The sequence below is a fragment of the Phragmites australis genome, chromosome 9, assembly GCF_958298935.1.
Source record: "Phragmites australis chromosome 9, lpPhrAust1.1, whole genome shotgun sequence".
In the NCBI taxonomy this organism is placed as follows: Eukaryota; Viridiplantae; Streptophyta; class Magnoliopsida; order Poales; family Poaceae; genus Phragmites; species Phragmites australis.
The window spans coordinates 724073-734868 of record NC_084929.1 but is presented as its reverse complement, the minus strand read 5'-3'; the positions used below and the strand labels follow the sequence as shown (position 1 = coordinate 734868).

The 10796-nt window shown below is 46.7% G+C and overlaps 1 protein-coding gene across 1 annotated transcript; it reads left to right on the top strand.

Annotated features, from left to right (window-relative positions):
• Nucleotides 1-2665: 2665 nt before the first annotated feature.
• Nucleotides 2666-3301, top strand: LOC133929587 (uncharacterized mitochondrial protein AtMg00810-like). The gene has a single exon (XM_062376391.1). The coding sequence runs from the start codon at nucleotides 2666-2668 to the stop codon at nucleotides 3299-3301; it is 636 nt and encodes a 211-aa protein (XP_062232375.1).
• Nucleotides 3302-10796: the final 7495 nt, after the last annotated feature.

Genomic DNA, 10796 nt, shown 5'->3' with positions numbered 1-10796 from the left:
GGCAACGCTTCAATCATGCCTACCAATATGAAGATAGCCGGGAACACTTCAGCAATTCAGTGAACACCGGCTCTTACACCATCGACACCAACTGGTACATCGACACAAGCGCATCAGACCACCTCACCAGTGACCTTGATCGGCTCATAGTCCATGAACGCTACACCGGCAAGGATCATATCCAGGTTGCCAATGGAGCAGGTCTAAAAATTTCGCATGTTGGTCAATCTTTACTTACTGGCTCACATAAACCTCTTGTGCTTAACAATGTCCTTCACGTTCCTCGCATAAGCAAGAATCTCCTCTCTATTCATAAACTTGTTTATGACAATAATACCTTCACCGAGTTCCACCCTAACTCTTTTCTTGTGAAAGATTAGGCAACGAAGAGGGTTCTACTTTGTGGTAAAAGTCGCTGTGGTTTGTACCCAGTGCCAAGCATTTCTCCGCCTTCATCTGTGTCTAGACGGCAAGGGCTCTCATGTGTCAAGCTCACCACCAAGCAATGGCAAGAGACTCAGGCATCCATCTTCGAGTATTGTCGAGTCTATGGTCAAGTCAAATAAACTTGCTTTTGCACCTCCTAGTGAGTTGTCAGTTTGTGATGCATGTCCGTGTGCTAAAATTCATCAGTTACCCTACAATAATTCCAGTCATATAACCTCCTCTCCTCTTGACCTCATCCATACTGATGTCTGGGGACCGGCTCGTACTTCGGTTGGAGGTTTTAAATACTATGCTAGTTTTCTAGATGATTTAAGTCATTTTACTTGGATTTATTTGATCAAACGAGAATCTGATGTTGAGCGTGTCTTTCATGCATTCCAAACTCATGTTGAGCGCATGCTAGATTCTAAAATCCGTGAAGTGCAGTCCGATTGGGGTGGTGAGTACCGACGTCTTCATCATTACTTCAAACATGTTGGCATAACACATCATGTCACATGCCCGCATACATCCCAACAAAATGGCATTACTGAGTGTAAGCATCGGCACATCGTTGAAATCGGTATTGCCCTTTTAGCCCACTCTTCACTTCCTGTTCGTTTTTGTGATGAAGTGTTTCTCACTGCTTGCTATCTTATCAATTGCATGCCTAGTCGTGTCCTAGGGAATTCTACACCTCTTGCTCGACTCTTGAAGGAACAGCTAGACTACATCTTTCTCCGAGTTTTCGGTTGTGTTTGTTCGCCAAACTTGCGGCCCTACAACAGCCGTAAGCTGGATTTTTGATCTAGCCAATGCGCCTTTCTCAGGTATAGCTCAATGCATAAAGGCTACAAGTGTCTTGATCATTCTACTAGTTGTGTGTGTGTGTGTGTGTGTGTGTGTGTGTGTGTGTGTGTGTGTGTGTGTGTGTGTGTGTGTGTGTGTGTGTGTGTGTGTGTGTGTGTGTGTGTGTGTGTGTGTGTGTGTGTGTGTGTGTGTGTATTGAGATGTTGTCTTTGACGAAAGTATCTTTCCGTTTGCTGTTGTTTCTTCACCCTCATTCACCACACTGCCAACTTCTTCTGTCTTTCCAACAAATGAGCTAGTAACTCAGGATGATCACATGCGATTTAATTATCTATCTTTGTTGGAATCTAATTACCCAGCCACGAGCAGTCCTTGTCATGGTGCAGGTTTCCCAAATGTTTCAGCAATGTTGTTCGGAGCTCCCACACCGCTGGTCACGGCCCATGACGTCCCTACATCACCTGTTGGCATGACTGTGCCTATGTCGGCCGAACGTGGTGCAGAATGTGCGCCTTCACCCTACGTGCCCGAGCAGGTTCAATCGCCTCTTCGCCATCGCATGAGAACACGCCTCCACAACAACATCACAAAGCCGTGTGTTATGATGGATGGTACCATCTTGTACGAGCCACGCAGCTGGGCCTTCCATGCCACACCAACCTCCTACTGGTCTGCCATGATAGATGCACGGTGGCTGGAGGCCATGGAGCTCGAGTTCTCGACACTACAGCAGAATGCTACTTGGACCTTGGTACCTCGGCCCCTTAGACAAAATATCATCAGGTGCAAGTGGGTGTTTAAGGTCAAAGGCAACCTGGACGACAGCATCGACAAGTACAGAGCACAACTGGTCGCCAAGGGCTTCACTCAGCGCTATGGTATTGACTACCTCGACACATTTAGCTTGGTAGTTAAACTAGCCACCGTTCGTCTGGTTCTCTCGCTTGCGGTGTCCAAAGGCTGGGCACTTCGCCAGATCGACATCGACAATGCATTCTTGCATGGTGTTCTGACTGAGACTGCATACATGCAACAGCCTTCGAGTTTCGAAGACTCTCGACATTCATCATTTGTGTGCAAGCTTCAGTGGGCGATCTATGGTCTCAAACAATCACCTCGTGCATGGTATTCTTGCCTCAGCGATCGTCTTCACCAGCTCAGGTTCTGCTCGTCCAAGGCAGATACATCCCTATTCATTTTCTCTAGAGATCATGTTACCATCTACATGCTTTTGTACGTCGATGATATTATTATTGCTAGTTCCTAGAGAGCAGCCTTGGACCGTCTTATAGCCCAGCTCTCTAGCACCTTCCTTGTCAAATATCTCGGTCCTCTCAGGTACTTCTTAGGCATTGAAGTGGCTCCCAATTCCGGGGGGATAAGCCTCACCCATACGAAGTATGCTTTGGATCTTCTTCGTCGGTCTCGAATGGAGAATTGCAAGCCTGTTTCCACTCCTATGATGGTTCATGAGAAGCTATCCCGTGATTCAGAGCGTGCTCTCAGTGATGAAGATTCTTTTCAGTATCATAGCATTATTGATGGCCTACAATATCTCACACTGACCAGACCCAATATTGCTTTTGTTGTTAATAAGGTATGTCAGTTTCTATCAGCACCAACTGAAGTTCACCAGGAAGCAGTGAACTGTATGCTACAATTTGTGAAAGGGAGGATTTCTACAGGATTGTGTATACGCAAGTCCAATTCAACTCTTCATAATGTCTTTACAGATGTCGATTGGGCCGGCTGCACTGATGACTATCGCTCTGGAGGTTTTGCAGTATTCTTTGGGTCAAATATAATTTCATGGAGCACAAGGAAGCTACCAACTATATCCCGGTCCTCAACAGAAGCAGAGTACAAAGCTTTATCCAATGGGACGGCCGCATCCGTAGCCGAGACGACCAACCTGGCCCTCCTAGGCCCCTGCCTCGTGGCGCTGACGTGGAAGGGATGCCGGAGAGGTGGCCTCATGAACGGACAAGCCACCCGCACACACGCCTTTGCTATGGCGATCGTTCTCCAGCGAGTGAGCAACAATGAGTTGGTTGAACGTCTCTAGAGGTCTAAGTCCCATCCAACATGTCGAGTCTCCATCCACCCCATGGGCAATATAGGGCGAGACACCGGTCAGGGCGAGGCAGGGGCAGGTCAAGTTCTGCCCTGTCCCGTCCCATCCCGGAGTATATGCTACATGCATGTTTAGCGGGTTTATTCAGAACTTTATTATCCTTTTGTAATGAAAATTTTAATAAACTAATGCGTGTATGTAACTATTGTCATGTTATGTTAGGTCTCGTGCATTTTAGATGCTGTTTTTTATTGATTTGTATGTTGTGGTAGCTATTATCTCCTAATTAAATTTTATCCAGACTTTTAACAATTTTAATCAAAGTGGGGCGGAATGGGTCGAGTCAAAGTCGAGACTTCATGGGATGAGGCGGGGTAAAAACAATTTTACCTAGTCTCAGATCGAAAGGGGCGGGAGACATATGGGTGGGGACAGGTGAAGGCAAAACTCACCCTCACCCTACTCAATCCAGATATCTAACCGTTTCCTTATTGCTTTTGTCCCGCTTGTGAGTTGTGATGGATGATAGCCGTTTAGGCTCCGTATTGTGCGGTTGGCAGAGCTTGGATGACCGTACTGGAATTGGGTCCGCTTCGTCAGAACTTGAAATCGAAATGAGACACATGACCCTTGAAATTATGAATTTGGGATAACAAAACAACTAGCTCCCAATGTTTAAATATTGGTCGTTCCTATTTATCAGACGCATGTTTTTGTTTTTATTTTTAAACGATCGTTGTGAGTCTTTCTTCAACTTTTGGACCCGTCCTGCTGCTTTCTTCAACCGAGCAATTCTTTCTGGCACAGTGACTTCCCCACCCACCTTGCCCCCCCCCCACCTACAATCGTCTCCGGTGCCAGCCTCACTGCCAGATCAACGGTTACTGTCCCCGTCACGCTAACCTCTCTATTTTCACACTCCCCGCCGCACCTTGGCCCACTGGTCGTCCTCCACCACCCACGCCCTCGCCGTCACACATGCCTCGCTCGGAGCTTCTTCTAAACTCAGAATCTATGAAATCCTCCTAAACCTGAAAACCCCTCTTCCCTAACTCATCATTTGAGAACCTGTCATCGATTTCGTGTATCTGGAGTTTAGGAGGTGTGTAAAATATTATCTCAAATTTTCTTTCAATGTTTAACTATATACATTCCTTTTACAAGGTACATTACATTTTTTCATAGAAGGGATTACCATAGTCCAAAGGAGGTGATGATGAGCCGGCATCAGTGGTTGCATCATCGAAACCAATGTGTCACCATCATGTCATGTCGCTTGTCAAGTGCATTGTGTGACCATGTCATCTTGTGTCCCTCATGTGTGCCCCTCAACGCCTAGTCCTGCCCCATCATCTCTCTTTCTATCATGCATGCCTTTCAAAAATGTTGTGGGTGGTCGAAGTGACTACGCTGGTGGCGAAAGGCGATTGATCGGGAACAGCAGTGGTGGTGGTCAAAGTGAAAAGTATGAGGTGTGTGTGCACTGTATCCTCCTATTTGGTTCGAAGAACCCTTAAAGGATAAGGAGGATCTACAAATATCGCATAAGCATGATATGATCGATGACGATGAATTTGAAATATTGCATAAGCATGATATGAATTTTGAAGGAACCCTTAAAGGATAAAGAGTCGAGTGGCGATGGTCGAGGTGAGGCATAGGTGATAAGCATGTGCGCACCATGTCCTTCCTGCTTCAAGTTTCATAGAAGGATGGGGATTGTAGTAACAAGTTAAGCGACTAAAGGGGGTGAATAGGCGTCTCAACAAATTTCTTACAAAATCGACGATCTTCTCCTATTTGGATCACCCAACACATCTCAAAACTCAAGTGAAAGCAAAAATAGAGAGAAGTTTTAACAAGAGAAAATAGAGACAATATGACTCTACGGATGGTATATGAACTATAGGTTCCATTTAAGATCAATTCACGTGTCTTAGCACTCAAAAGATCACAACTTGCAAAGAAACAAGAAAAAAATAAACACAGAGCAACGAAACTCTCCAAATTGATTGTCTAAAGGCAAAGAAATTCAAGATCACATCACATAAGCGTATGTATGTGAATTTTATGCCTCTAGCAATAAGAAGAATGACCTCAGAAGGTGCTGAAATTTCATCCTAAAATTCAAAACGAAAATCAAATCCAGAAACCGAAAAACTTGCAAACTTGCAAGGGAACCAATAGAGAGAAACTAGAAGGAGATAATAATAATAACATAAAGAAAAATAAACTTCATTGTAGCAGAGGTCATCTCTATTTTAGACAGATTACAGTAATTTTTCCTCACAAAGCTCTCACATAATACATAATCTGAGCACTTCTCTTCCTCTTCTCAAACCTTATCACAAGGCTCTCATATGGATGATACAAGAGGCTCAAAATGGCTGGTTCCTCTTCTCCCATAGCCCTACCTCTCTATTTATAAGACTAAAAAATTTGACCACTAAGTTTTCTAGATTTTTTTTAAAATACCCTCTCTTGTAGTACACTTTTATTTACCACCGATGGTATTTTGGTCTATTTTCTTCTTAATTCATCGGACGGTCGCGGCGCCTTCACGACTTAGCTTCATCTCGACGCAAGCTTCATGATGGTGCCACGTACTCCTACAGTCCTCCCACGGCTTTAAAGTCAAACCGTGAAACTGTAGCACGCTTCTCAAAGCGTGACTCCCTATTTACTTACACCTTAAGCAAGTGCCCCGATGTCGATGTATACTCCGTCTTGCGATCCTGACCGCCGACAAGTCTCTCTCGCTCCTGATCCCTTGGGCCATCTTGTCACTTGCACTAGCATCCCCTTCGCTCGACTTTTTCAACACGTTATCTCCATCCGCCTTTCATACTTTGCTTGACCTCCACATGTTCAACTAGGATCACCCTTGACTCCGTTCGGCCTCCTTGATCGTCCAGCATCAAGCACTCCACTTAGCCTCGATAATCCCATCGTCAACCGCCAATTTACATCCATCACCTGCACACCATGAGATAAGCAAACACATATCTCCAACTCCAATTCCAGTTAGTCCATAATCAATATGCTCAAATAAAATCCTAAATCAATTCAAATTACATCAAAGCTCATGCAAAACCGAAGATCATCAAATCAAATAAATACTAATATTAATCACTCATCACAAGTAAACTAAGACATATTTCAACTTAATTTCTCAGGGATCCTCATTTTTGGTAGGTTTGATGAAGGTGAAACACCATCTTTTCCATTATGGCACCTTTATAGTTAAAGATGACTCGGAAATCAGATTTTGGGAAGATACTTGGTTAGGTACGACACATTTGAGCGGTCAATATCCTAGTTTTTATTGCCATTTTGCGAAATTTACATAGTTTATCATTCAAGTGGCTTCCAATCTTTATCCACCTAAAAATGTTAAAGTGTTCCAAATTCGTTTGGCAATTCGCTTTGGGGGTTAGTAAGCATTGAAAGGACAAAATAATGGTAGCGGCAGCTGCGTTTGTTAGTCGTTGTGGCTATACAGAAATGATGTTATCTTTAATAAAAGGAAATAAGTCTCCTTTGCTGGTTACTTTTACTTATATGTAATTGTTTCGTTCTTAAGCAGTGTTGCATCGGCGGAGCACCGGTTTATGATGGCGTCGGTATGTACTCATTTAGAGTGGATGGTTAAGAAGATTTTTACTTAGTTTGGATGATAGTCTAGACTATAGATTGGAGGTCTTTTTTTTAAGGAAAAGATTGGAGCTCCTCCTTAGTCTGCTAGTTAGCTGTCTTTTTATTTTCTTTCTTTTTGTTTCTCTTTTTTTTTCTATGTATATCTGCACTATGCATAAGCTGAAAGTTAACTTTTATATGTCTATGTCATCTTGATACAATATTAATGATCAATAAAGCTTTCTTTAAAAAAAAGTCATCCCTGTTTGGTTTGAGAAACCATCAGGACACGAAGGTTCTATGTATACGAAAGGGTAGTGGTGGTGTTCCTTTATAAAAAAAAAAAAATCCTTCCTTTATGCAAACAGAAAGTGCAGTGGTGGTGTTGCTTCTGGTTTGTCTTGCTCAGCTCAGCTGAGTTCAGTTACCAGTCGGGCAAATACGGCCGAGCCCGTTTGCTGACAGCGCCAACCCAGAGATTATAAAAGCCAGCAACTCGGATTATTTCACTTGCTACGTACACTGAATTCTATCACCTCTTCGCCATTTCATCTCCAATTCGATCTCCATATACAGGTACAAGTGCACAACAGCACAAGGAGGGAAGGCATGGAAGCATGCGAGGAGACTGAGAAGACGGCGATGCAGCAGCTGATGAGCAGCGGCAACAAGGGCCCGGTGCGGAGCAGGAGGTGGTCTTCGTCGTCGGACTTGGAGATCGAGTCAACGGCGGCGGCAGGCGGCGGCGGCGGCGTGAAACAGCGAGCGTGGGGTGAGGAGGAGAACAGGAGGCGGGGCGGGAACAAGCTGGGGGCGGGCGCGCGGCTGTCCCGGAAGTTCAAGGAGCAGCGGGCGCGGTTCTACATCGTGCGGCGCTGCGTCTCCATGCTCGTCTGCTGGCACGACACCGACGACGCCCACTAGCTAGAAGCTGGATTCTTCAGCGAACAGAGTGGATCATCCATGCCATGCATGTATCTACTTATGCCGGCCGCTGGCCTCCATGTTCCCATCCTTCCTCCCTTTATGTACTATGTTTACTTGTTGCATTTCCCTTGGATGAGATTCGTCTTTCGATCTTAGTTTCGTGTTTCAATTCATTCTCGTTAATCCATATTGTTGCTGCATGCTTCCTTATTTTCCTTGGGAATTCAGATTCAAACTCCTCCGATCCAGCCGCGCTGTTGAAACAACATACATGGAAACGGTTAGCCGCCATGCATGCGTTTCTCCTTCGACGTTTCTTCATTTGGTGGATACATGCATGCATGCATTGAACTGTGGATGAATGGAAAGCAGCTAGCGTCCATGCATGTCCAACGTGCAGGAACAGCAGATCAGTACTTCAGCAGCAGTAGTGAGTTGGCAGCAAGCAGCACTAACCGCAATTGTCCGGCTAGCTGTGTGGTGGATAATGCCTGGATAGACCAAGATGGATCATCGATGAATCTTGCATGAATGATTACTTTGTGTAAAAAAATGAACATGAATAGTGATCACTCACTCACTCACACTGTTGTGCATGCATGCGTTACACTACAATGTGCGGTGTATGCAGTAGGCTAGCTATTACGCTAGGTAGCTGTGACAGACGGACACACGTACAGCACGCCGCCGGAGAGGCGACGACAGCGGTCAGGCACGGCGGCACGAGGGCAGCGGCCGGTGAGGGTGAGGAGAGGCAGGGGCAGCTTGGGGTTAGGGTTCAAAGGGCGGGACAAAGCGGCAGCTAGGTTGCTTCTAGAGGAGGGGGAGAGGGGAAGAGATCACATGCCGTCAAATCTGGATTGGAGGGCGGAAAAATCGATCGTTTGCACTAGCGACAAACAACCGGACGTTTAGTTTACTAGACGATTATGTATTCTTACAGCGCTCTAATTAATTACATTGTTACAAAAGCCTTAAAAAATCGATTGTCGCAGGAGGAAAAAAGATCGTGAAACAGGCAGAATAGCCTAGCTAGCTCATTGGTCTACTGATCTGATTAATTGGGTGAAAGAACAGCTTGATCCGATTGCCCACCGTATTAGGGTTTTTGTGATAGTGGCAACGCTCAAACACTGGCGGGCTGGCGAACTCAACCGACGGCCTAACCAACTACGCTACACGCGGTTCACAAACCGTGTCATTCTTCTCGTAGTTAAATTAGTTAGTTACGTTAATTAGGTGACCATGTAATACGTAGTATGGGTGTAGATGAACTTAGGTTAAAAGATCCATGTCCCAGACAAAGAGTTGTTATTCGATTATGACTGGCCAACGCATGCAACACAACACATATATAGAAAGCTCGCTCTAAAGAGAAAAAAATTACAGAGAACCAGGAGGCCGACAAGCACCATAACGGGAAATATCCATGTTTCCAACCAGACCTTACTAATATACGATTAAGACAAACATTTACTAACACAGTCACAGACAACAGCAGGAGCTAGCACTGGTATACATACAAACGTTTTAGTTTCTTACAAGATGTTACGTACACACCAGCACCATACTCTCATTCATCGTATTCATTGATGATCTACTCTTAACCATCATATCTGCCGCATCAGCATTCGTAGAGCATTTGCAAGAAAGATTTATTAGCGTCTATACCTTTACTTCCCTCAACACTTTATATACGGAAGTGTGGTTTTGAATGAAGCGTGAGAGAGAGAGAGAGAGCGACCCTGCGCCGAACCCACCCCACCCCCACCCCCACACCGGCCGCTGCTGGGACAACCCCGTTTCCAACTCCTCCGACGCCCGGCCACAGCCACAACCAACCCTAGCCCCCAAGATCTGGCGTGGCTCGAGCCCTTCGGAGCTTCAAGCCACCCAATACCCTCCAAATCCACTCGCCGTCAACCAATAGATCCACCCCTACCCAATCGACTTGTTGCCACCGCCGTCGCCCAAATCGCACCCGCCGGAGCTCGAGGATGACCTCGTGGTTCCACCTATGCCCAAGTCTGAGGCTTCTCGACCCCCCTCCTATGCCGAGGTGGTCAAGAGACCACCCCCTTCTGCATTTAACCCCCCGCACCAACCTCTAAGTCCTCCCTGCGCTTGGTCACTACTGCTCCTCCCCAACGACTGGGCTGAAGACACAATCACTGCTAACTCCAGTAGCCCTGCGCGGCTTGCTTTCGGCACGTGGTCACGTCGCCATGACCCAGATTCACTCTGGGCACCACTGCGCCTCCCGGCTAGTGAGAGGGCGACATCCTTATGAGATTCGGGCTGGATGCAGGTTATAGAACGCTATTGGTGGAGGAAGGGACACATTCAAGTCGGGAGCTACACCGTTCTCCTCTTCGATGCGACGGGCGGCATGGGCATGCCGCTCGCCCGCCTTCAAGTACCCAGCAACGGCACCATCCCAGCGCACTCTCCCTCTTCTGTGAGCTCACAAGGGGGCGCTGCTTCGGTGCTTGGCTACCGACCACCGTTCTGCCGCCTGCCGTGACCCGGTGCAGTGCTTCTAGGGTCGTCACTTGGGGCACCGGGAACAAAGTTGCACCCACCTCTACTTCAACGTTGGCGGCCCCGCACTCATTCACCGTCACCAAGGAACAAGAGCCTTCAACATTGCAGCACACCAGGGGACGGTTGCTCAGCGCGCTCATGCTCACCACCCCTGGCCTAGCGTAACTCCTCGGTCTCGGCATGCGAAGGTGCTCCTCTGACCACGATGGTGCTCGGCCACCCCAACATGCGCCCAGAGGAGGACACCTACATCATCCCAACCTCCTTCGACATCGAGCAGGAGATCAAGGAATGGGAGGGAACTGCCCACGTTCCGTGGGCATTCAGCCTCCCTCCAGGAGGTGGCGCACGACACATTGAGGAGGCCACCGTCTCCACC

Excerpts from the sequence above, each read along its gene's own strand:
- LOC133929587 (XM_062376391.1), top strand. The coding sequence starts at position 2,666 with ATGGAGAATTGCAAGCCTGTTTCCACTCCTATGATGGTTCATGAGAAG.